This window comes from Marmota flaviventris, chromosome 3 (assembly GCF_047511675.1).
Source record: "Marmota flaviventris isolate mMarFla1 chromosome 3, mMarFla1.hap1, whole genome shotgun sequence".
NCBI classification, from domain to species: domain Eukaryota; kingdom Metazoa; phylum Chordata; class Mammalia; order Rodentia; family Sciuridae; genus Marmota; species Marmota flaviventris.
The window spans coordinates 59,617,409-59,642,835 of NC_092500.1; the positions used below are offsets into that span (position 1 = coordinate 59,617,409).

The following is a 25,427-nucleotide window of genomic DNA, read 5'->3' on the forward strand; positions in this document are numbered from 1 at the left end:
CCGCCAGGCTGGAGAGGACAGCACAGCGCAGCCGGCTGGGGGAGCCGAGAGGCCTGCGCGCGGGGTTGCGGTGCCAGGGCCTTTGGGCCACTCGCGCGGGGCCGGGGGCGCTGCGGCCGGGGACAGCCTGCGCGGCGAGGCGCCCTGCGGCCGGGCCCAGGACCGCCGCCAGGGAGCGCTGCGGGCTCCCGCTCGCCCGCCCCCCGGTAGGCGGGGCCGCGCTCTCCCCGCAGCCGCCGCCGCAGCCGCCGCCTGGGCCGCCCCGTGTACCCGGTGGAGCCACCGCCGCCGCCGCCGGGATCTCGATGCGGACGGAGCCCGGGCCGGGCCATGGGGATCCTCAGCATCACGGACCAGGTCAGCCCTCCAGCCCTTCCCTGCTTCCTCCTTCCAGGGTCCGGCGCCGCCACCACGCGAGCCCGGGGATGTGCGGCCTAGGCTGGGCCCGAGACCCGGGCTCCCGCGGCTCCCACCCCGCCCCACGCTGCGCTCCCCTCAACCGAGCTGGTGTCCTTGGGGGCCTGGCGACCTGCGGAGGCACCGCGGGAAATCCGCTGCAGCCAGGACCCCCAGAGCAGAGCCCCTCCAGCGACGCCCCCCTCCAACATGGGTGCTCCCCCACCCCCCCAGTTCCGTTCCGGCTCCGGCCCGCTGCCTGAATGCCGGTTCTCCCTGCAGCCGCCCCTGGTCCAGGCCATCTTTAGCCGAGATGTGGAGGAAGTGCGTTCCCTCCTCTCGCAGAAGGAGAACATCAATGTGCTGGTGAGTTGGGAGCAGGGAGGATGGCAAGCCCGGAATCCGGCCTTCGGTGTTCTGGACCCCTCCCCAGTGGGGCGGCTCCGTATCTTCTCTGCTCTGATGAGGCTACAGCAATTCCTACCCTGGGATCCTGCTCTGCATTTGGGGTTAGAGAACAGGTCAAGATTGGAGCATTGATCAGCAGGGATGGGGATGCCTGAAACGGTGTTCTTTTCCGAACCATCGGGGTCTGCAGCGCCCCCACCCCTCCTGGAAAAAAAAGGAGAAGGTTTCTCGGGCCCGTGGCCCTGACTCCACCCTCCTAAGGTTCATGCCTTTGAGTCAGTACTGCGATATAGGACGCAGCAGAACCTTTGGGAAGAGACTGTGGGGAAGGGCCTAAATCTCTGAGACTCGAACTGAGGCCTCGATAGTTCCTCGCCACAGCGGCTCCTCTTTTTCTGCTTTTCCAGGACCAAGAGAGGCGAACCCCATTGCATGCTGCTGCCTACGTAGGCGATGTCCCCATCCTCCAGTTGCTACTGATGTCAGGTGAAAGTGTGGAGCTGGAAGGTGTGGCATCTAGGGAGGGGAGCAGAGGGGAGGAGTCTTTTTTCATATTCAAGGATTGATCTCTGGTGCTTGGTCCAGATGAGGGTCCAGTTCCATCCAGATTCACTAGCCAGATCCCTGGTTTCCTTCCTCCTTACCTCCTATCAAAATGGGAAACTGTATCCCTATAGGTGCTAATGTCAATGCTAAGGACACACTGTGGCTGACCCCTCTTCATCGTGCTGCTGCCTCCCGAAATGAGGTATGAGCTTCCCACTTTATTTTACCCTTCCAAAAAGAAGGAGTGGACTAAAGGTGGAGCTTAAGGGTCAAGAGCCTCAGTTCTTTTGCCCTACATGCTTTTCTACCCCAGGTAGGGAGGAGACCAGAACTTGGCTCCTCCCTTCTACCCCTAGAACTGGCTGTAAGGGGGGCTGAGTGCTGCCAGCTGATGTGACGTCAGAAAGAGCTTAACACTGGGCTGGCAGACTGCGGGGGCCCTGCTGCCAGTCCTGAATGACTCATCTCTCCCTGGGGGGCCACCTTGAGTCTGATCCCCTTCTAGGCACGAGATTTCTTTCCTTGTGGTGGGGGATGGGGATAGTGCTCTGTTGCCCCTCAAGCAGCATGAAAGTTGCCTGCAGAGCTGCTAAACATACTTTATCAGTGGGTCCTGTACCATAGTGCCATCAATACTGAAGACAGGGAAAAGGAGATCTCCACTTGAATTCTCCATCACTTCCTTGCCTCCAGCCACCATGGGGAGAGGCTAAAGTCAATGGGAATGAAGTGGGTAGTGATTAGGAGGGACATTTTAGTGTGGATTTTGGAGAGAAACTAGTATTTGTTTGCTTACTGAGGTGTGGAAATTATTTTGGTGCCTATGATAAGGCTAAGGAGTGTGTTTGGGCCATTGATGTAAAAGGAGCATTTATTTTTCCTGGAGTAGTGAGGGGATTTGGGTGTGGAGCTACATGTGTGTTTTTGTGTGGGGTGGGTGTATGTGTGAATGAAGGTTTTCAGGGACTTAGCTGGAGAGACTTGATGAAGAGGAAGGTGTCCCTGTTTTCCTCAGGAAGGTAAGGACAATTTTTAATCTCTAAGGAGATCCAGGAGATGGGAAGTAGGTGTAGAGAGGCTAGGAATGTTGGGAAAATGAGAAGGGACTGTGTTGGGGATATGGGACATATATGCCATGCTGACCTAGTCCTCCTTTTGCTTACTCTTGTTTTATCTCCTGTTTCCCTTCTATCTTGTCTCTTATACCCTGCCCCTTCACAGAAGGTGCTGGGGCTACTGCTGGCACATTCAGCAGATGTGAATGCCCGGGACAAGCTGTGGCAGACACCATTGCATGTGGCTGCTGCCAACCGTGCCACCAAGTGTGCTGAGGCTCTGGCACCCCTGTTGAGCAGTCTCAATGTGGCTGACAGGAGTGGGCGCAGTGCTCTGCACCATGCAGTGCATAGTGGGCATCTTGAGGTGAGAACTAGGACTACTCCATGCCCAGGCTTCCCTTCCTACTTACCTCTCCCTGCTTCTGGGCCATTAGGCCTGGGAGAGAAGCAGCCCAGATAGTTATATAAACACTTGGGCTCAAGCTGCCAACTGAAAGGTTGTACTAGATTGAAATCCTTTTTTTTTTTGTCTTTGTTTTGAGGGTTAAACCCAGGGCCTCACGTATGCTTGGCAAGTGCTCTACCACTGAGCTACACACTCTGCTCCTAGACTGAAACTTTTTTTTTTGGTGATTCTGGGGATTGAACCAAGGGCCTTGTGCATGCAAGGCAAATACTCTATCAACTGAGCTATATCCCCAGCCCTAGATTGAAACTGTTTTTTTGGTACTGGGGATTGAACTCAGAGGTACTCAACCACTGAGCCATATCCCCAGCCCAATTTTGTATTTTATTTAGAGACAAGGTCTCACTGAGTTGTTTAGTTCCTCACCATTGCTGAGGTTGGCTTTGAACTCGCAATCTTCCTGACTCAGTGTCCCGAGTCACTGGGATTATAGGCATGCGCCACAACACCCGAATTCCCTAAATTGAAACTCTTGACTTGGACTTCTGGAGGTTGTTAAACCATCTAAAGTTGCATGGAAAATACTTTTATGTATGACTTTTTCTGGTTAGAGAAAACATGTTTTGACACATTTTCAAAGACTTGTAAGAATTTGATAACCACCAGAATACCTGAAGAGATTCCCTAAAATTCAAAGTTGAGTTTCCCTCAAACTTCTAACCCTATGTGATGTCTCCTTCTTACTTCCTGCTCCCATTGTTCCCTCTAGTCCTCTAGATTGTTCTAGGCTATCCCCACCTATTCTTGAGATGAGAGACTTTTGCCCTTAGGTAGGTTGTGGGCATAAACTTGGCTCTGTGTCTTTTATATCCTGATACAGACGGTGAACCTGCTCCTCAACAAGGGAGCCAGCCTGAATGTCTGTGACAAAAAGGAACGGCAGCCTCTGCACTGGGCAGCTTTTCTGGGTGAGAAAGAATACATAGGAAAAGCAGGAATTTGACCTTTAGAATTCTTAGGGAAAGAATATGGGGCTTATAGTCTGGAAAGGGAAGCTGAGGATCTGCCCTCCACTTCCTTGAGAATATCCTCTCTTCCTAGGGCATTTGGAGGTCCTGAAGCTGCTGGTGGCACGTGGAGCAGACCTCGGCTGTAAGGACCGCAAGGGCTATGGGCTGCTCCACACAGCTGCAGCCAGTGGCCAGATTGAAGTGGTGAAGTACCTGCTCCGGATGGGGGCTGAGGTCAGGGTGCTGAGTTCTGGGGCTGGGAACTAAGGGCAGGGAGTTGAAAGTCAGAGTCTGTTCTGAAGATAGGAAGATGTTGGGATAGTTCACGTGGTTTTAGGAGGTTGGGAGGAGTAGTGAGAGGGTCTGAATAAAATTATGTAATTGTGCCTTCATTCTTGTGGGTCAGAAACTTGAGGTTACTGAGGCAGTTGGATCTCTGGAACTCTAGGCTATATGTGCCACTCTACTTTGTTTAAATGGATACATGTCTTACCCTCACTTCTGGAAATCCAGATCGATGAGCCCAACGCTTTTGGAAACACAGCTTTGCATATTGCCTGCTACCTGGGCCAGGATGCTGTGGCTATTGAGCTGGTGAATGCAGGAGCCAATGTCAACCAGCCGAATGACAAGGGCTTCACACCACTGCATGTGGCTGCAGTTTCCACTAATGGCGCTCTCTGCTTGGAGCTGTTGGTCAACAATGGGGCAGATGTCAACTACCAGGTGCTTAAAGGGATGAGGCTTAGACCAGTGGGGAGAGGAAGCTGGTTCTCGGGGGTCCTGACCATATTTGGATTGCTCTTCTGGGGACTTGACCACTTGCCTTTTGGGGTGAACAGCCCACTCAAGAGAATGTGGACTGAGGAAATGCCATATGACCCCTCCATTCTTAGAGAAGAATCCTTTGGAAGGGTAAACAGGACATACTCTGTGCTTTGCATTGAAAAAACAACAACAACAACAACAAAAAACTTGCTATGTTTCCACAGAGCAAAGAAGGGAAAAGTCCTCTGCATATGGCTGCCATCCATGGCCGTTTCACGAGATCCCAGATCCTTATTCAAAATGGTATGGACCCAGATATCTTTGTGCTTTCTTTTCCTTTTCTAAGGAACTCATCTCTAGAAACCCCCTACCTTCTTTTTTCCTCCTATTCCATCTTCCAGTTAGGATAGGCACTTGAAATTTATTCCTGCCTAGTCTCCTAAGACTGACAACAAAACAACATGTAGAACATTAGCCTGGACCAACAAATAATAAGCACTTCTATGGTACTGGTAAGAGTGGTCTTAAGACTGAAGTCTGCCTGAGTTTGTATGTGTGTATCCCCATTTCAGGTAGTGAGATTGATTGTGCTGACAAATTTGGGAACACGCCACTGCATGTGGCTGCTCGCTATGGACACGAGCTGCTCATTAGCACCCTCATGACCAATGGCGCGGATACTGCCCGGTGAGTCAGGGCCCTGACCCCACCTTTGGGCCACTTTAAATCTAAACATACTGCTCACATCAGATATGGAGGCACACAGATGCTTGCCAGAGGGAAACCTGGGGAACCTCCTACCCTGATTCCTAGGATCATGGTGGTGGTAGGCCACAAAAAAGATTTGTAAACTGGATATGGTGGCACGTGCCTGTAATTCTAGATAGTCAGAAGGCTGAAACAGGATCACACAGTACAGGCCAGCCTGAGCAAGTTAGACAGACCACGTGTCGAGAAAATAAAAAGGGCTGGGGATGGAGTTCAGTGGCAGAGTGTAGCATGTGCAAGGCTGATGTTCAATCCCTAGTACTGTGGAAAATAAGAAAAGAGATCTGTAACTGGTACCACCTTGACCCAGGGACTGAGTCCCTCAATTTCTTCCTAGGCGCGGCATCCACGACATGTTCCCCCTGCACTTAGCTGTTCTTTTTGGATTCTCTGACTGTTGCCGGAAGCTTCTTTCTTCAGGTATGTGCAGACAGGTTGGGACTGGGCAGGCTGCTGGAGAAGAAGAGGCCTCTCCTCTGTTCCGTGTTCTTTGATTCAGTGTGTGGCTGTTCTGCTCCTCCAGGTCAGCTGTATAGCATTGTGTCTTCACTCAGCAACGAGCATGTGCTTTCAGCTGGGTTTGACATCAATACACCTGACAACCTTGGCCGCACCTGTCTTCATGCTGCTGCTTCTGGAGGGTGCGTTCTGTTTCTTTCCCAGCCTTCAGAAGAGAGTGAGCAAGGGTCTGGGCCTCCCACTGCTTCCCAGCTCTATTCCCCTCTCACAGTGAGGGCAGTTTCTACAGCAAAAGCTGATCACTTCCCCCTTCTGAGCCCCTCCCTGGGCCTGTTGCAGATCTTTTTTTCTGTTGTCTTCCTTTTAGGAATGTTGAATGTCTTAATTTGTTGTTGAGCAGTGGAGCTGACCTGAGGAGGAGAGATAAATTTGGAAGGTAAGCTAATATACATCATACAGATGCAGGGAGTATCTGAGAGTGATGTGAGGGTTGTGGGGGGACTGTGGGATGGTGTTGTAAATGCAAAGTAACTTTTGGCTGCACATCTGGTTGCATTTGGATCCCTCCCTCATTCCTTCATCCTTTCTCCAGGACCCCACTGCACTATGCAGCCGCCAATGGTAGCTACCAATGTGCAGTGACACTGGTGACTGCTGGGGCAGGCGTCAACGAGGCTGATTGTAAAGGCTGCTCTCCCCTCCACTACGCTGCTGCCTCTGACACTTACCGGAGGTGAGGCTCCTAGTTTGGCCCTTTCCAATCCCATGTACCTCCCTGTGCTACCCCCAGCTTCTTACTCTGTTTTCCCTAGAGCGGAACCCCACACTGCTTCCAGCCATGATGCTGAAGAGGACGAGCCACTGAAGGAGTCCCGCAGGAAGGAGGCCTTCTTGTGAGTAACAGAGACCCTGGGATGTACTTAGTGCCAGCCCTGCCCCGTTATTCTCCCCCTCACTCTGCATCTCTACCAACATGCTGCTGCAGCCCCTGTTATCCCATTGGTCAGTCAGCAGCATGTGTGGAGCACTCTGGGTTTAGGTGAAGTCAAAATATGAGAGGTGGCACATTGCTTATAATCCCAGCGGCTCAGGAGGCTGAGACAGGAGGATTGCAAGTTCAAAGCCAGACTCAGCAAAAACAAGGCACTAAGCAACTCAGTGAGACCCTGTCTCTAAATAAAATACAAAACAGGGCTGGGAATGTGGTTGAGTGCCCCTGAGTTCAACCCTTGGGAGACATACACATCCACACACACACACACACAAATATATGAGAGGTAACTCTTCTCAAGGAATGGAAGGACTTCTTGAGAAGAATGGGAAAGCTAAATACAGAAAGTCATTTGCTTATTTAACAAGCCTTAATTGAATATTAGAATATTTACTTACTAGGTTACTGGGTACTAAGGATAAGTGATGATTTTTTTTGGGGGGGGGGGCAGTGTTGGGATCAAACCCAGGGCCCTGCTCATGCTAGGCAAGCGTTCTGTCACAGAGCTACACCTCTAGTTGGTATAAGGATCAAAGATGAATTACTGGGGCTGGGGTTGTAGCTCAGTGATAGAGCACTTGCCTAGCATGTATGAGGCACTGGGTTCCATACTTAGCACCATATAAAAGCAAATAAATAAAATAAAGGTATTGTGTCCATCTACAGCTAAAAAAATACTAAACAAACAAAAAAATTATTTGCCAGGTATAGTGGTATATACCTGTAATCCCAGTGGCTCAGGATGTCTCTAAATAAATACAAAATAGGACTAGGGATGTGGCTTAGTGTTGAGTGCCCCGAGTTCAATTCCTAGTACCAAAAAAGTGGGGGGAGCGCTAAAATCTAGGAGGCTTATCTCATAGTGAACTTTGACAAATTTCTTAACTTCACTGTGCCTCAGTTTCCTTAATCATAGTAGTGATAAAAATAGTATCTAACTTTGAGGATCATTATGAGATTTAAACACACATGCTTAGCATAGTACTTGACACATTGTGCTAAATAGCTTATTATTACTCTTGCAAGTAAGGTATAAGAAGGGTGCCAAGGGAATTCAGAGGAGGAGGCAAGTAATAGGGAGGTTGGGAAGGCTTTACAGAGGAGAGAAGCTGAGTTTGGTTGCTTTGGATTTCTTCAGATAGGCTAGGAGGAGCAGGCCTTCTTACAAAGTGTTTTAACAAACCGGGTGAGGTGGCGAATGCCTGTTATCCCAGTATCCTAGGAGACGGAGACAGGAGGATCGAGAGTTCAAAGCCAGGGCTGGGGATGTGGCTGAAGCAGTAGCGCGCTCGCCTGGCATGCACCACATACAAAGATGTTGTGTCCGCCAATAACTAAAAAAATAAAATATTAAAAATTCTCTCTCTCTCCCTCTCTCTCTCTCTTTTAAAAAAAAAAAAAAAAAAAGAGTTCAAAGCCAGCCTCACCAAAAGTGAGGCACTAAGCAACTCAGTGTGACCCTGTTTCTAAATAAAGTACAAAACAGGGCTGGGGAATGTGCCTCAGTGGTCGAGTGACACTGAGTTTAATCACCCAGTACCAAAAAAAGGGGTGGGGGGCTAACAAGCCTGGAGGCAAGGCAAGCCTGTTGGCCAGCAGAAGGCTAGTAGCTGAATAGTGTGCCGAGGTTCTCCAGTAGACTGTCCAGAAGATGAAGGAGGGCATTGAAGTCAGTGTCCTGGGGCTGACTTTGTTAAGAAAGTGGTTATGGAGCTGAGGTTGAAGATTGAACAGGATTAGAGAGCTCATGTAGAGCAGAGGGTGTCCTATGCGTCTCCCTTGCCCCTCTCCTCTGCCCCCACCAGAACTGTGCCCCAGGCTAGGTCTGACCCTGCCTCACAATCTACTCCTGGCTCTACAGCTGTCTGGAGTTCTTACTGGATAATGGTGCAGACCCCTCCCTGCGGGACAGGCAGGGCTACACAGCTGTGCACTATGCAGCCGCCTATGGCAACAGACAGAACCTCGAACTGGTATGTGTGGAGACCAGGGCACACAGTCTGTCTTTGGGTTTGTGGTTCTGAAACCAAGGGGCGGTTGAATCAGATGTGGTCTACAGGTCACCCCTATGAGTGTGGGCAGGTGGCAATATCTTGGGAGTTCCAGAATCTCAGCACCTGCTTTCCTGTCCATTCCAGCTCTTAGAAATGTCCTTTAACTGCCTGGAGGATGTGGAGAGCACCATTCCAGTCAGCCCTTTGCACTTAGCTGTGAGTCCCATGTCTTTTCCTCTTGTCTTCCTTGTCCTTTCCTGCCCCCAGGCTCAAACAAGGGTCCTAGCACTTGTGACTCCATCCTTGCTTCTGCCTTCTTGTGGGGATTTGGCAAGCCGAGGATGGGCACAGTGCAGCGAAGATACCTGAGGGGCCCAAGGAGCTTGTGGAGGACTAATGCCTGGAGCCTCTGTCCCAGGGGCCCCAACAGCTATATCCATTGGTTACTATGCGCCACTCTAGGCCTACAACGGTCACTGTGAAGCCCTGAAGACACTCGCTGAGACGCTGGTGAATCTGGATGTAAGGGACCACAAGGGCCGGACCGCGCTCTTCCTGGCTACTGAGCGAGGCTCTACTGAGTGTGTGGAGGTGCTTACAGCCCATGGCGCCTCTGCCCTCATCAAGGAGCGCAAGCGCAAGTGGACGCCCCTACACGCTGCTGGTTAGTACCAACTTTGGGCTGCTTCTCTCCCCTTGCCATGCCAAATCCCTCCTGAACAGAGTTAGGACTGACAGTGGGATAGGGCAAGGAAGATGAAAACTTAAAAATCCTGATTGGTAGCTTCCTACACTGGAAATTTCTCCCTGTTACAGGCTTTCCCATAACCTCAACCCTTGAGTCCATTAGGCTAACCTAGCCTCCCTCTTTCCTGATGCTGTCCTGACACAGGCTGCCTTTTCTCTTAGCTGCCTCTGGCCACACTGATTCCCTGCACTTGCTGATCGACAGTGGGGAACGTGCTGACATCACAGATGTCATGGATGCCTATGGACAGTGAGTGTGGGCAAGGGAAGGGTGCAGGTTTTCCCATCCTTGCTGGACCCTCACCCTTTCTCCTGTTCCCTCTGTAGAACCCCACTAATGCTGGCTATCATGAATGGCCACGTGGACTGTGTACATCTGCTGCTAGAGAAAGGATCCACAGCTGATGCTGCTGACCTCCGGGGCCGCACAGCCCTACACCGTGGGGTGAGTGAGCTTATTAAAAACAGGCCTCGGGGCTGGGGATGTGGCTCAAGCGGTAGCGTGCTTGCCTGGCATGCGTGCGGCCCGGGTTCGATCCTCAGCACCACATACAAAACAAAGATGTTGTATCCGCCGATAACTAAAAAATAAATATTAAAATTCTCTCTCTCTCTCTCCTCTCTCTCTTTTAAAAAAAAAAAAAAAAAAAAAAAAAAAAACAGGCCTCAATGCAGGGAAAATAGGAATTGCTGCAAGACAGTCTAGGAGGCAGGCCAGTATTTTGTGCCTGGGATATCACTGGGCCTGCTAGGTTTGCTCGGGGATGAGTACCTGACATCCCCAGTTGATTTACCTGGTGACCTTGCCTTGTCATCACATGCAGTCACATGCTCACTACCCAGACATGCCCATTGCTGGCCTTGTCCCATTGGGTAGTGATGCCATCACCCAGATCTTCTCCACAATCACTTGTTCTAAAACTGCCTCCTCTTCCCCAAGATTCTTTTTTCTTGAAATGGTGTCTCCCTCTGTTGTCTAGGCCTCCCTCAAACTTCTGGGCTCAAGTGAGCCTTGCCTTAGCTTCCCAAGTAGCTGGGACTACAGGCGTGCCTGGTTTTCCCCACAAGATTCTTCAATCCCTCATTCTCCTTACTCTCCATTTGGTCTTTCATTCCAGAGCTTCAGGATTAATTTTGACCATTTTGCCTGTTGGCAGAGAGTCAGGAAGGGATAGGTTGATCCCTAAATTTAGAATCCTTGTTGTAGAAACAGCAGAGCCCTGGAAGTGGTTCTTATTCCTGGGCCAGCCCCCATTGACTGAGCAGTAGAAAGGGAGTGGTTCCTTGCACTAATTCTCACCCATGTTCCCCGTAGGCAGTGACTGGCTGTGAGGACTGCCTGGCCGCCCTGCTGGACCATGATGCATTTGTGCTGTGCCGAGACTTTAAGGGACGCACGCCCATTCACCTGGCCTCAGCCTGTGGCCACACTGCAGTACTGCGTACCCTGCTACAGGCTGCCCTTTCCACAGACCCCTTAGATGCTGGGGTGGATTACAGCGGATACTCGCCCATGCACTGGGCCTCCTACACTGGTATGGGTGGGGCCTTTGGCAGGTATAGGAGTGTATGTTGGATATAAAGAAGAAAGGTGGTTTGTGGGAGGGGACCTGGATTAGTGGGTCAGAAACAGAGAGGACAAGACAAGTGGAGAGACCTTGCCATTTCTCCCCATTACCACACTTTCCTATTCCTACCCAGGACATGAAGATTGTCTGGAGTTGTTACTTGAACACAGCCCGTTCTCATACCTAGAGGGAAACCCCTTCACTCCTTTGCACTGTGCAGTGTAAGTCCCTTCCTCTGTGTCAGTCTTCTCTCAGGGTGCTCTGACCTGGGCTTAGGGCAGGAAGTTCATTGGACTTGTCCTTCCTGATGATTCCTCCTCCCTCTCTCCCAGAATTAATAACCAGGACAGCACCACAGAGATGCTGCTGGGAGCTCTGGGTGCCAAGATTGTGAACAGCCGAGACGCCAAAGGACGGTGAGTGATGGAAGGCTTGGGGAGAAGCCTGAGCTGCATCTGGCTTCCGTGTTCTACCCAGGCAGAAAAGCCTTCCTTATTTCATTCTACCCTGGCCCCCCAGGACCCCCCTTCACGCCGCTGCCTTCGCGGACAATGTCTCTGGTCTCCGGATGCTGCTACAGCATCAAGCCGAGGTGAACGCCACTGACCACACTGGCCGCACTGCGCTCATGACGGCGGCTGAGAACGGGCAGACCGCTGCTGTGGGTGTGTAGGGGCCAGCTATGGAAGAGAGGCACTCCTGGGGGTGTTTGTAGGATGGGGCAGCCCTGCCCGTGAGGACTGATTTGGACTGGGTTCAGAATGCAGGAGTATGCCTTTGGATGTCTCACCCACTGTGGGTGGGAAGCAAAGTATATGTAGCTAGGAGGGTGGAAAGTTGGGGTGATGGGTGCCCTGGAGGGAGGCATCAATCCCTCTGTCCCATTTCTGTTGTAGAATTTCTGCTATATCGTGGGAAGGCAGACCTGACTGTCCTAGATGAGAACAAGAACACTGCCCTCCACCTGGCTTGTAGCAAGGTATTGCCTAGAGTTGGGTCTGGGGTTGCATAAGGATCAGAGCTTGATGCAGGGGACAGGTCTTTTTTGTTTTTTGGGGGGGTTTTTTGGTACTGGGAATTGAACTCAGGGATGCTTTACCACTGAGCTACATCCCCAACCCTTTTTAATTTTTATTTTAAGATAGGATGTCACTGGGCTGGGACTGTAGCTCAGCTAGTAGAATGCTTGCCTAGCATGTGTGAGGCACTGGGTTCGATCCTCAGCACCACATAAAAATAAAATAAAGGTATTGTGTCCATCTACTATAAAAAATGTTAAAAAAAAAAAAAAAGAAATGATGTCACTAAGTTGCTGAGCCTTGAACTTTTGATCCTCCTGTCTCAGCCTCCCGAATCTCTGGGATTACAGACATGCACGACCATGCTGGGCAAGGAGGGGCAGGTCTTGATTGCAGAGAGGTCTACAGTAGAAGTCAGGATTGTCCAACCTATATGACTTGACAGCTGCTTGTCTGCCTGCCACCCTCTCCACCTTTTACCCTATTGCCTGTCATGCTTCCACCTCACAAGTCTCCACTCTCTGTTCCTTTCCCTCAGGGGCATGAGAAATGTGCCCTCATGATCCTGGCAGAAACCCAAGACCTTGGCCTTATCAATGCTACCAACAGTGCGCTGCAGATGTAAGTGCCTGGCTGGGGGAGGCAGATGGGTGAAGATGGAAGCCCCAGGTTATAGGGAGCTCCCAATATTTCTATGGTGTCCATGTTGCCCGCCTGCAACTGGCAGGGCAGCTCGGACTCCTGCGGATTTCATGTGCTTCCTTTTTCTTTCCTTTATTCCAAGGCCACTCCACATTGCTGCCCGGAACGGTCTAGCTTCTGTGGTGCAGGCCCTGCTGAGTCGTGGGGCCACAGTGCTGGCTGTGGATGAAGAAGGTGGGTGGGGTTTGGAGTCCCCTGCCTTTCCTGGGTTTGGGATCAGGGACATTCTTCAGGAGGTGACTTCTTAACTTTGCTATAAATGAGATTTTCTTCCCAAGGGAACTCTTGAGAGCAGGGACCCAACACCAGTACTCTGAGTCTCAAGAGTGGAGTCTGATGGAACCAGGTGGAGCCAGCAGTTGGAAAGATCTCCCACATACCCTGGGCTTCTGACCCCATGCTCTACCATTTACCCCATACTCAGAATCTGCCTGTCAGCCTCCATGGCCCTCACCTCCCTTGATTGCTGACCATTCTAGGTGCTTGCCTGCCTTGGCTCCATTCCACAGATGAGAACTCAGGGTCCAGGGGCGGGTAGATGGAGATCCAGGGATACAGAATCCTGTGCTTCAGTTCTCCCTCTTGGCCCTGCAGGTCACACCCCAGCACTGGCCTGTGCCCCCAACAAAGATGTGGCAGACTGCCTGGCCTTGATCCTTTCCACCATGAAGCCTTTCCCACCCAAGGACGCTGTTAGTCCTTTCAGCTTCAGCCTGCTCAAGAACTGCGGCATCGCAGCCGCCAAGACGGTGGGTGGCTGCGGTGCCCTGCCCCACGGGGCCTCCTGTCCCTACAGCCAGGAGCGGCACGGCGCAATTGGGTTAGATGGCTGCTACTCTGAGTAGCTCCTCCAGTGTACCTTCCCCTGCCGGTGGCTTATCTTATTCTATTTATTTAGAAAAAGTCTAAACATTTAGGGCACTTTAAAGGAGAACACGACTGGGTGGTGGGGCAGAGGGAAAAGAAGCACTGGGGAGCACCTGCTCACCCCTTTGCCACACCATCCTGGCCTGGCAGGGGTCTGGGACTGACAGGGAGCACCCCGGACCCTTGGTACCCCCAGGGCAATCCCTTCTGCCAAGTGTCCCAAAATGATTGCTAAATGCCTGGCTCCCCCTCTTTCACTCCATCTCTCAGTTCTCCCTTTCTGCTGCCAGCTCCCCACTCTTCCCTCTGACTCTTCTTTCTGTGTTCACCTTCCCCCTGCCACTACTGCCAGGCAGACCCTTCCTCTTCTTTCATACCCATCACTGCCTCCCTGCTCAGCCGGCCCCTCCATCCCTGCAGCAGTGAGAAGCCTTAATTTCTGGTACTGTGTGAGCACTCTGGGGGTGTCTCCCTCCCCCTTCAGGGGCAGCTAGAGGATGAGGGGGGAGGGTATTTAGCACTGGGGCCTGGAGCTTTTCCCCTACTCTGAACCCTACCACCCCTAAAGTTCAAATGCAAAACACTTGAAGCAGCAACTACTGTACCTGGGCCCCAATCCTGCACTCTTCCCCTGGCTCCTCATATGCAAATCAAGGGCTGGTTCTGCCCCCACAGCCTGCCCCCATCCTCTCTTCCCATTTCTGGCCTGGCCCCCTAACCACGCACTTTAACCTTGCTTCTTTCTTTTTACTTCTTTTGGGAGAGCGGAGCCTGTGGCCATTCCTTCCCTGGCCCTTCTCTCCTTGAACTTTGAGGCTTGTCATGAATTTTTAAGTAAGCATTTTATCTTTTAGGGGAAGAAACAAATTTATTTCCTGCCCATTTCAAAACCACAACTCTAGTATGTCCTCCGTGTTTCAGGCATGTGCTTGCATGTGTGTGGAGGGAGGGACTGTGTTCTTCCTCCTGTGCCCGCAATCCCAGAGTTCCTTTATGCCCCCTGTCTGCCTCCATCTCCTGTCACGTCTGAGAGTAATCACTACCCCGGTCACTCCTGATCTGAAGCCAAAGATGGTGGGAGGGGCAGGGCAGACTAGGGACTGTGGCCATGAGTTGGAGAAGCAGGCCTCCCTCCTGTGAGGAGGAAGCTCGTAAGGAGAGAATGACAGGTAGATACTGAGGCTTGGTCTCCTGCCTTCCCAGCAGGGGGAGAGATGGAATTGAGCTGGGGGCTGAACTTATAAGACTCCTAGAAGGTGCACCCCAGAAGCCAAACTGGGCTGGAGTGAGGAGGGGGCAGTTTTCTCTCTAAATGTAGCATTGAATCTGGCCCTGGTCCCTTCAGATGCCCTGTCCATCCTTCTGCTAGGTAAGCCTCCTCATAGTTGGAACCACTCCTGTAGCCCAGTGTTCCCTTCCTCACACTCAATACCTCAGCCAGGGGCCAAGACACAGAACTTGAATAGAGGTCCTGCCCCACTACCCACTCACACAGTGCATCCTTGCCCAGTTTGGCTGTCATCAGTATTGTCCCTCGAGAACTGGACAGGCTTCGTTTACACAGTACAGGGTCTCCCCTAGGGAATCCCTCATCCACCTTCCCCACTCAAGCTTGCTTTATTCACAATCTTACCCATTTTTCAGTTGTGTCCCCTGAATGTCTTGCCACCTTTGCCAAGGGTGGGCTAAGGGGAGAGGGCCTGTCCCAGGGATCCCTCTCTCCCCACAGATACCCTTAACCTTACCTCATGCTGGTTCCCTGAAGCCTGGGGTGTTTGTCCAAGTCCTTACTTTTATTCATGATCCCTATTATTCCCCTGTCTCTTTGTGTCTTGCTTCCCCCAACCCTCAGATCCTAAACCATTTCAAGGCTTCCAAATGACCATTATTGGTGAGAAGGATTGTGCAGCTTTTAGTTTTTATTTTTGTTTTCAAAGCCAAAGGGCCTTGTGATGCCCCTCTTGCCCACCTCCCTTCATACCCTGTCCTCCCCTATACGACAATCAATGTGACCTCTCTTAAGGGCTGCTGCCCCCACCCCAACCCTGCTGGTTCTGCAAAGCTTGCCCCCTAACTTCAATTCTCTCTCCTAAAATCTTCCCATTCCACCCCCTCCCTCTCATTTTGGTGCTGGGAATTAGGTGGTGGGGGGCACAGGGAGCAGGGAGATGGGTCCTGTGGGGAAGACTTGGGGTATCAGTCGTGTTCTCCTTTATCAATGCTTGGCGATGACAGGAAGAATCTGAGTATTTGTCAGGAGCCCCATTGTTTTGTTTTGCTAGATGAGATTTCTGGTGGCTGTGTGTTCCCTGCTGCCCCTCGGCACACTGTCAGCAGTGCTGGGGGGGGGGTGGCAGGAAGTCCTCTGTCCCTCCTCATGTGGCTGTGAGGAGGCCTGGAGGGCAAGCAGCCTCCTCTCCTTATGCCAAAGGAAATCCTGCACCCCAGCCCGAGTTCCCTAGTCCCTAGTGTTTTTTGAAGCATTTTGACCATTCTCATGGCCACTGCATATTTATTTTAATGTTAAGATTTTTTTGACTTAAACGGGTGTGGAGAAGTAAAATAGGCAGAATGCCCCCCAATCTAAAGGGGGTAGGGTGGGGGAGGAAGTATCTCCTTCTCTTTACCCTCCCTTCTCCCCTCCCCCTCTCCCCACCACAGCTCTAAAGCACTTGCTTCAAGTAATAAGCACTTTTGTGAAAAGGCCTATTTTAAGTGAGGACCCTGGGAGCAGCCCCAGGTCCCAGCAAAGGAGATGGAGCGAGGGCTACACAGGAGACAGATGTGTGAATCAGAGGGCGATGTGAAAAGAGCCAGCTTTTAGTTTCTAATTTTGGGGGGATGTTTCTGATTGGGCGGTGGCTTTGGTAGGGTTGTGTTCTATCCTTCAGAAAAACACATGGCACAAACTGTAGGTCCCTGGAAGGACCAACAGACCTGGGTCACTGCCACTGTCCAACTGAGACTGATGGGCCACCTCCCCCACCCGTGGCCCCCTGAGCCATAGGACTGCTGAGAACCACTGAATGTACAGCCCAGGTTGGGGTGGGGAGCAGCCCTGGGGGGAGGGGGCTTCTCCTTTTGTTTGGTGCTGTGGGGGTGGGAGAGATGAGACTGAGGGACTGCCACCCCCCACGTAGACGTGTGTTCCTTGGGGTGGAGGGGCTGAGGAGGGTCTGCCTCCCTCTCCAACCCCAGCCATGGCCCCTCTTCCTTTCTCACCCCTATCCGTTTTGACTGTAAGTCCAGCTCACCTTTGCCTTCAATATGTAACCAAAGGAAAACTCAATACTGTTTCCACCGCTGTCTGCCCACCTGAGCACCTTCTTACTCCCTGGACCTAGAAGGGGAGAAGAGGCTGGTGGTAGGATGGGTGGGGCCAGAGTGAACGGTTCTACAACTGTACCCCCAAACCTTCTCCGCGGTCTTAGAAGGGGTCCTGAGAGGCGGGGTGGGACAGGCTGGCGGGGCTGGGAGTAGGCACACTCTGTATCTTATGCACATGAGTGTTTCTTTGTTGAAATGACTCCAGTGACTATGCTCCAGTGGGGTGGCCCCTTCCTCCTTCCCTCTCAGCCATTTCTCACCCTCTCCCCACACCCAGTGTTCATCCCTTGCCTCCCCTTCCCACCGCAAAGGAAAATAGCCTTACAGACCCTAGCCCAGAAACCCTACTCCTGGGGCAAGCCAGTATGGGCCCCCATCCCGCCAAGTTTGAACCCTACCTTTTAAGAGGAGGGATAAGGAGCAAAGCAGCCCCTTCCCCTCTAATTGTGGTGGCTCCAGCCTTCCGCAGCCTTGACCCAGGTTGGACAAGGGCGGAGGTAAGGAATCTTTGAGGACCAAGCCCAGTGGTCTGGGAAGAGGGAGGTAGAGAGGGAAGGGTCTGACTTGAGGACTCCCTCCTCCTGACCCAACCCCTAGAGAAGCGACCAAATCCCAGAGATGGGAGGGAGCTGGGGTAGGGAGGGTCTGCTCTTTGAATTACTTGAAGGTACTGACTCCGAGGCTGCTGTTGCCCACATAGGTGTGAGGGGGACACTGTCACTGCTTTTGGGAGGGCAGAGGGTGGCGGGTGACGAGAGGATCTGCCCTCGGCCCTCGCTTACTCCCGCTAGGCCCTTTTCCTGGGGAGTCCAGAAGTCTGACTGCCCCAGGGAATTCGGGGAGAGCCTTCCCTCCCGTCTCCATCCTCACTCTGGGCACCCCCTCCAATTGCACTAAAGTAGCTGTTGTGCCAGTCTTACCCCACACCAGGGTGGGGCTCTGCTTCCAGTCTTTCCCTACCACCTCCACTCCCATCCCGGACAATCTCCTTGTTCTGCTTGTATTCCTGGATAGCTCAGCTTTGTATGTGTGTGTTTGGGGGTGGGGGTGGGTCCTGGCTGGAGTGGGTTTGGCAGGGGTTTGGGAAGGGCTAGGGGAAAGATGGAGGATGAAGTCTCCTATCCCCTTCTCCAATTCCGAGCCACAGAAGCTTGGGAGGGAGGGTGCCTACTCTCGCTGCCGTGTGTCTTGCAGATGTGCCAAAATGGGGGTGGGTGGGAGGGGAGGGTGCCTGGCAGAGCAGCCCCCAGGGTGGCTCTCTCAAAGCAATACAGTTCCCCTGCCTGGGGGACGGCAAGACAGGGGAGAGGGTTGGGGTGGGAACCTGGGGGTTCCCCATGTACAGCTGTGTATATTCAGGGGTGTTCTCTGTCTGGTACCCACTGTGGGCATCTATGTGTGTGTGAACTTCCCCTTTCCCATGCCCTGCATGACCTGTGATGCTGCAGACACCACCATCCTGTGTGCAGGTGTGTGTTGGGGGGCACAGAAGGGCATGTTCCATGTCCTGTTGCACCTTCCACCCTGTGACCCATGTACTCGGTTGTAGGAAGTAAAGAGAACTGAGCACAATTCACTGGATTCTAGTTGAATCTTTCTCTAAGCAATTTTCCCATTCCTGCCCTTCTCCCTGCCCCGGATCCACCTGTGGTGCTAGTGTTGGGGTCGGGGGTGTTTAATGCTGATGGGCAGCAATAAAGGGCAGATCTGCCCAAATGCCTGCATCCCCAGGGTGCTGAGGGCAGCAGGAAAAAGTGGGGACCTCGGTGCATTTTGCCCCACCCCTCCCCCTCTTCCCTGGGCTAAAGCACAATGCTCTCCCTGAAGATTGATGCACCCTGCACCCCCCCAGGCCCTACTCATGTCCTCCCCCAACCTGCTTTGAGCCCTCCCACCACACCCTGGTTTTTCTATGCTGTTTTGGTGCAAGTACAACTGTCGTAGTCATGGCTTTGGGATGGGTTCTGTTTATTAAAATCCTATTGCTCCTACTGGCCCTGTGTCCCGCCTCCATTCCTGTGGTTGGGGGGAAGGAAGGGCAACCTGGACCCCTTGCCCCTTGCCCCTGGCCCCCATCAGCCATCAGGGACCAGGGGCAAGAGCTGCTCCTCCAACAGGGATATGGTAAGCATGAGGCTGCCCCCCAGCAGCAGCCCCAGCCCCTGCAGTAGCACATGGAGAGTAGGCAGGGGCTCTGGAGGACGAAGCAGGGCTGGCAACTGAAAGAAAAGAAGAATGTCATGATTCTGACCTTGTCTCTGACCTCTTAACTCAAGAGGAAGGGTGTCTAGTCCCTGCCAGAACACTTTCTATCCCTTGTGTCTCAGATTCTGGCAGACCTGTGGAGCAACACCCTCCAGGATCTGGTGGTAGAAGTCAGAGGGACTGATACTTCCCTTTCCTCCACACCCATCTCCCCACTTCCCTTGATTTCTCTGCTGTTCCCCACACCTCTCACCATGTCCACAAGGGCCACATAGAGGAAGACCCCAGCAGTGATCCCAAACACCCAGGGAGTGAGGGGGATAGGGCCCAAGCTGAGCCCCACCCCAAGTGCTGCACCCCCAAGACCCAGGGCTCCAGACACAAGACTCAGCAGCAGCAGCCTCCGAAAGGACAGCCCTGCCTGGAGCAGCATTGCAAAGTCACCTGTTGGGGAGAGAGGATAGAATAGGAGGGAATAAGCCAGCGCTGCCCCTCAATCTGTGTTGCCTACCAGCCTCCAAGTTCTACCCCTTGGAGGCGGCTACTCTTGAGAGCCCACCCCACCCTCCTGGGCCATTCCTACCCAGTTCATGGGGCAGCTCATGGCAGAAGACTGCTAGGGTAGTGCTGAGGCCACTGGAGAAACCATCGGAGAAGGCAGCACCTGGGGTTAGCAGGATTGGAAGTCGGCCCAGAAGTCTCCTTGGGGGTCGGTGCCTGTGTGTGTCTGTCATTCTCTCATCTCCCCCCACCTTCCCCGGTAGCCATCTTCTGGCCACAGCTGATAACTACAAACCCTGAACTACCCTAGGACTAGCCTCCCCCACACCATTCCCTCTTCTGTCACCTATGGCCAGCCCATCAGTGAGGTTGTGTAGACCGTCTCCTAGAAGGACCATCCATGTGATGTTGGCACTGCTGCCACCCTGGTGCCTGTGACTGTGGCTTTGGTGCCCAGGAAGGGCTGGTGCTGGTGAGGACTGGCTGTTCTGCTCCCTCTGGCCCTGAGCCCCTGTCTCTGCAGGAAGAAGGACAAGTGTTGGTAGCTGCAAGTGAGACTGCCTGATGGAGCCTACTCCTTATTTTCTCTTCTAGTCACCTGGAGCTGCCTGTAGGGGCCGAAGGGCCATCCCACTGCCATCCTCGGGGTCCAAGTTTGGTGTTTCGAGGTCCCTTTTTCGCCTGCAGCATCTCTGAAATAGGATTGTATCCCTCCTGGTGGAGGAGGCAGCAGAACTGGGGGATAAGGGGAAGCCAGGCCACCAGGTGGGAAAAGTAACACCTGGTTCCACTTCTGGCACCTGGGGGTGTTCTTTGGCCTCTATTCTCTTCCCAAATTGGCACCTCCCTCTGTTTCTTGTTGACTTGAACTTAGGAGAGGAGGCCATTTGGCCAGAAGTCCTGGGTCTGTGCTAGGAAACCCCTACCCATTCTTGGTAGACAGGGCCTGCACAGTTAGGCAAATATCCAAGATCCAGAGGCACATGCTGCCCCTCACCTCCTGGCTTGTTTGGCCAGTTCCTGGCTAGGACTCTCATCTTGGCAGGAGGAAGAGAAAAGGGTGTCACTCACTGGCCGGAGACCTCTGTTCTGCAAAAGCCCCAGTGTGTTCTCCAGTGTGAAGAGCAGGAAGAGGCCTCCAAGCACCGATATCCCTGGACCCAGGTCCTCCTCTGGTTGTCCGCTAGATCCTGTGTGTTGCCCTCCTTTTGCCTGAGAGAGAGGAGGTCAGGGCAGACCTGGAAGCACCTATATCAAATAGCATCTCCCTCCCTTCTGGAAGGAAGCTGTGGGCTGAAGCCAGATGTGGGGGAGTGGGACGTGGAAACTGACAGAAGGGGGAGGGGATGTCCTATGGCCAAGAATGAAGGCTGGCTGTCATTGGTCAGGGATATAAAGAAGGGGCTTCACGTACATGTGGCAGCAGGTGTAGCAGTGCATCCCCACAAAGAGTGCCCACGGCCAGGGCCCCCAGGAAGCCCAGCAGGGGCTGCAATAGACGAGGTCCCAGGAGCCGTAGCAGCAGCAGGGAGAGGGGAGCAGGGAGGCTGAGCAACAGGACTGCCAGGGCACTATGAAGCAGGGCTGGGGAGAATCAGGGGCTGAAGTTAGGCCAGGGCTGGACCCACAGGCAATGTGGGGCCCCAGCAAATCCCCTTCCTTTGCATGGGGTCTACTCCCTACTAGGGCTCAGGGTACCCCACCCCACTCTCACCCACTGACCAGAAAGTAGATTCCCTGGAGGTGCTGGGGCTGGGACTTGGATGCACACACGGCTGTCGATCTGATAAAGCAGGGCTGGGCACAGCAGAGCAAACTGATGGGGGGTCAGAGGGGCAGCAGGGCTCAGTCCAAAATTGACCAGCAGCTGGGAGCCATTCAGACACTGGGCAGTTGAGGAGAGGGTCATACCTTAGGGAGACACTCGTAACTGACTCATATCTTTACATCTGTCCTTCCATTGCATGAACTACTGGGTCTCTTCTAGGGTCCCCTTTGCTCAGATTGGCAGGTACACCAGGGACTGAGGACAAGGGTACTTATAATCAATATTTGTTAATTACTAGTGAATATTCAATCCAGTGCAAATATTCAATTTGATACAAAATAGGTGCTAGTGAATACTGCCATCCTCTCTCTTCCCCAAGCCCCTGATTATTCTTTTTTTTTTTTTTTGTGGTACCAGGAATTGAACCTAGGGGCACTTAACAGCTGAGCCACATTCCCAAGCCTTTTCATTATTTATTTATTTATTTATTTAGGTACTGGAGATTTAACCCAGGGGTACTCAACCACTGAGCCACATCTTCAGCCCTTTTTATATTTTATTTATAGATAGGATTTCGCTATGTTGCTGAGGCTGATTTTGAACTTGTGATCCTCCTGCTTCAGCCTCTCGTCGAGATAGTGGGATTACAGGTGTGCACCTCTGTGCCTGGCTTAATTTTTTGTTTTGAGACAGGGTCTCACTATGTTGCTTAGGGCCTTACTAAGCTGCTGAGGCTGGACTTGAATTTGCAATCCTCCTGCCTTAGCCTCCTGAGTTGCTGAGATTAGGGGTGTGTGCCACCATGTCCGGCAAGCTCTGGTAATTCATTGGTTTGGTGATGGACCTGATTGGACAACTAGAGCCCTCCGTGCCAGAATCCTAGAAGGGAAAAGAATCTGAAATGTGAAAGTAGGTGTTTGTGGCACATGGCTATAATCCCAGCTACTTGGGAGGCTTAGTCAGGAGAATCAAGTTTGTCTTGACCAACCTTACCTCAGCAACTTAGTGAGATCCTATCAAAATAAAAAAGGACTAGGGACATAGCGAAGTGGTATGTCTCTTCACCACTGAGTTAGGTCCCCAGTACCAAAAAATCTGAAATGCCATCTAACTTCCCTCTCAAAGACCCTGTCACATGTTCACATGTTCATTCAGCCTGGGCTTGAATGTTTCCTGTAATGGGGCTCTTGCTGGGCCTGTGTCAAGGTCATCTGCCCTTTGGGGTATATGGGATAGTGGAGTAAGTTTTTTGTCTCTCTAGATAGAGACAGCCATCCACTCCCTGCAAGACTCCTCTCTAGATAACCATACCCAGATCCTGCACTGAGCTGCTTCTCTCGATTCTCTACTTTGCCAAATGTGGCCCCTAAACTGGGTCTTAGAGTTCTGGATGTGTGCTCACCTGTCTGAGCACAGAGAGAATAACTTCTACTACTGGATAACATATCCTAAAACCACATTACCACATTAGGATTTTCTCTCTTTCTGTCTCTTTTTTCTTTTTGCATTGTTGGGGATTGAACCCAGGGTCTTGGGTGCATTAGGCAAGGGTTCTACCACTGTGCTGTACTCCAAGCCTCCAGAGATTTTTTTTTTTTAAGTAACTATTAAATTACTGACCCTAAACATTTCAGGCTACCTAATCCTGTGGTTCCTTCCCCATCTCTAGAAACCATCAAACTCACATCCTCATTCAGATGATCAGCCAATGAATGATCCAGTAGTAGAAGCCTGTGAAAGAGGCCCAGGCCTGAGGGGGCTGGCCCACGGGGTAGGTGGGGGGCTTTGGACTCTTCTAGGTCACTCCACCCTGAGGGACCCAGTGGCATCTCTGCCCAGACATCCACACTCAGCTCAGGGTCCTGTGGCCTGGAATGGATGGGACAGCAAGTCAGACCCTCTGCCTTGAGAGTCTCTCAGGGTCCTTAGGGGAAGGGAAGGCCAGCCACTGGCTGGAGTTCCTGGGACTCAGAAACCCAAGACATATCAGTCCTGAGGAAATCTGGGCGCTCTCACTTTATAGGGAGGCTCAAGAATGAGAGCTGCAAGGGAGGGGAAAAGCCAGAAATGCTATAAATTGGGAGCAAAATAAATCTGAAGACATTGAGTAGTGGGTCTAAGAATAAGGAATTTGAGGGCATAGGGATTTGGAGGAGGCAAGAAGGCAATGAGAATACTAAGGAGTTGGGTTCCAAATAATTTGTAATTCCAGGGATCCATTCAAAGGAGCCAGCACTAGGCAACTGGAGATTGATCTAAGCACTGAGAAGGGATGGAGAGAGGGGTTAGTACCTGTGTGTGAAATTGTCTTCAGCTGGGAGTGCAACCCGACCAGTTGGAAGCCCATGATGTCCCAGGCGGAGCCCCTGAACTCGGCCCAGCCCCAGGCTATGAAGAAGCCGGGCCAGGCCCCCTGCTGTCAGCGTCCCATTCTCTCCGTACAGGCCAAACAGCTGGGCCAGGTAGTGATTCTGCTCCTGCTCAGCAGGGCCCAGGTTGGGGACTGAACCCCCTACCCAGCCTAAGATCAACCCTATACATAGGCCAGCCAGCAGATAACACACTGGGGCCCCCATCATTGAAAGGAATTAGAGGCTCTGATTCTGGCTTCTATTCCACCTGGAACATCCTTAGGACTGTGCCCTAAAAGAACAAGAAGGAAGGGATCAAGGCTGCTTTCTGCTCTCAGGTTCCATGCTAGGGGAGGACCATCAGTACTTCCACTTGTCCCCCACTTGAATCTAGCAGCAGCCCCCACTCAGGCCTTCTCCTACCCTTCCAATAGTCTCCTGGAACAGTCTCCTGTTTGCCAGTTTCTAGAGCACCTTCCTGATCCAGCCCTCTCTCCACACCTGCATTCTCTGGTCTCCCATAACCCACCCCTAACCTTGTTCTACCTCTCTATGCCCACTAAATTCCCAGGGCCTCACCCTTACTGGCAATGTGAAAACTTTCACCTCAGTTCCCTGCAGGCCTTGCTGTGGACATTAAGAAGTTCCCAAGCCAGAGAGGGGGAAACTCCAGGTGCCCGGGTGCAATGGAGTCCTGGGCTCAGCCTCCAGGTGCCAAGATGCAATGGAGTCCACGTCATATAGAGGGCCGTGATGGATAGGCTCCCCCTCCTAGCCCACCTGCTTTGGGGCGGGGCCAGTGTATGAAGGTTCACATAGGAGTTAATGATTCACTCTTATCTGGGGTGGGGGTCAAAGATCAGTCTGCTGGGCCCCCAGTTGGGACAAGCCACTTTATGCCCTGAGACAGCCACATGGTTAGGAACTTGTGCTGTTTTTTCTCCTCTTAAATTAATTCACTCTACCCCTAACCCAGTTAATAGCACTTGAACCTTTTCCTGTATATACTCCTATCCCACCCACCTTACATCTGGTACTGAGCTTCTCCTGTCTCCAACCTCCATCCCCATGTTCCCTGGGAAGACTTGACCCAGGTGTCCCTAAGTTGGGGAGGAGGGGAAAGGACAGATAAGTGGCCACCCCAAATGCATGTGTGGGGAAGAAACTGTTCTCAGCAACTCCTCACCCCAGGAATCCTAAGAGCCAACACTCTGGGAATGACGACGGAAGAAGGGGAAGCTCAGCTGGGAAAAGGAAACAAGTAGTGGGCTCCCCTTTGATGTCTAACCTGATTTAAGATGGAGGAATAAAGTCTGATTAGGGAGATTTGTCCAGAGGGTTGAGGTTAACATTACCTGGCAGCAGGAGACAGGAAAGACGCCCAAAGGAAGGGGACCCAGCCTTCTTCTGGGAGGCAGGCGGGCAAGGGTCACCTGCAGGAACGGGGCAGGGGAGGGACACTACCTTAAAGGGGCAGGCTTGCTTTGCCTAGGCCTCCTTGCCTATAACTTATCTCCCCTCCACCTCCTAGGTTAGCTGACTGCTGTCTTTTTCCTTCTCCCCCCAAA

General features: G+C 52.3%; 2 protein-coding genes across 9 annotated transcripts; one reads left to right on the forward strand and one right to left on the reverse strand.

The window, feature by feature from the left end:
• The first annotated feature begins 213 nt into the window (after window positions 1-213).
• Window positions 214-16,996, forward strand: Ankrd52 (ankyrin repeat domain 52). Of its 2 annotated transcripts, none has more exons than XM_071609769.1 (28): window positions 214-357; window positions 631-762; window positions 1,212-1,290; window positions 1,482-1,552; window positions 2,572-2,772; window positions 3,695-3,782; window positions 3,916-4,058; window positions 4,338-4,550; window positions 4,817-4,895; window positions 5,165-5,279; window positions 5,698-5,780; window positions 5,884-6,001; window positions 6,187-6,255; window positions 6,412-6,552; window positions 6,632-6,712; window positions 8,672-8,783; window positions 8,949-9,020; window positions 9,267-9,468; window positions 9,714-9,801; window positions 9,879-9,996; window positions 10,867-11,086; window positions 11,253-11,340; window positions 11,452-11,535; window positions 11,639-11,784; window positions 12,016-12,098; window positions 12,677-12,759; window positions 12,923-13,014; window positions 13,435-16,996. In XM_071609769.1, the coding sequence occupies exons 1-28, from the start codon at window positions 331-333 to the stop codon at window positions 13,683-13,685; spliced, it is 3,279 nt and encodes a 1,092-aa protein (XP_071465870.1). In that variant the 5' UTR covers window positions 214-330; the 3' UTR covers window positions 13,686-16,996. The 2 variants fall into 2 exon arrangements, with proteins under 2 accessions (XP_071465870.1, XP_027782566.1); XM_027926765.2 differs by having other exon boundaries at window positions 215-357; window positions 679-762.
• Window positions 16,997-19,095: 2,099 nt separating this feature from the next.
• Window positions 19,096-25,357, reverse strand: Slc39a5 (solute carrier family 39 member 5). Of its 7 annotated transcripts, none has more exons than XM_027926786.2 (11): window positions 25,215-25,357; window positions 23,801-24,151; window positions 23,194-23,377; window positions 21,463-21,625; window positions 21,155-21,324; window positions 20,812-20,952; window positions 20,339-20,432; window positions 20,087-20,257; window positions 19,823-19,903; window positions 19,493-19,683; window positions 19,096-19,253 (listed from the first exon to the last, which is right to left on the reverse strand). In XM_027926786.2, exons 2-11 carry the CDS (start codon window positions 24,085-24,087, stop codon window positions 19,110-19,112), a joined length of 1,626 nt encoding a protein of 541 aa, XP_027782587.2. In that variant the 5' UTR covers window positions 24,088-24,151; window positions 25,215-25,357; the 3' UTR covers window positions 19,096-19,109. The 7 variants fall into 7 exon arrangements, with proteins under 7 accessions (XP_027782587.2, XP_071465874.1, XP_071465875.1 ...); XM_071609773.1 differs by having other exon boundaries at window positions 23,801-24,639; XM_071609774.1 differs by having other exon boundaries at window positions 23,801-24,642.
• Between the last annotated feature and the right edge of the window lie 70 nt (window positions 25,358-25,427).

Excerpts from the sequence above, each read along its gene's own strand:
- Ankrd52 (XM_071609769.1), top strand. The coding sequence starts at position 331 with ATGGGGATCCTCAGCATCACGGACCAG. Across the intron at positions 9,021-9,266 it reads TCAGCCCTTTGCACTTAGCT|GCCTACAACGGTCACTGTGA; the intron begins GTGAGTCCCATG and ends GCGCCACTCTAG. Across the intron at positions 13,015-13,434 it reads GCTGGCTGTGGATGAAGAAG|GTCACACCCCAGCACTGGCC; the intron begins GTGGGTGGGGTT and ends TTGGCCCTGCAG.
- Slc39a5 (XM_027926786.2), bottom strand. The coding sequence starts at position 24,087 with ATGATGGGGGCCCCAGTGTGTTATCTGCTGGCTGGCCTATGTATAGGG. Across the intron at positions 20,433-20,811 it reads AGAACAGAGGTCTCCGGCCA|AGATGCTGCAGGCGAAAAAG; the intron begins GTGAGTGACACC and ends ATCCTATTTCAG. Across the intron at positions 19,904-20,086 it reads CACTGATGGGCTGGCCATAG|GTGCTGCCTTCTCCGATGGT; the intron begins GTGACAGAAGAG and ends TGCTAACCCCAG.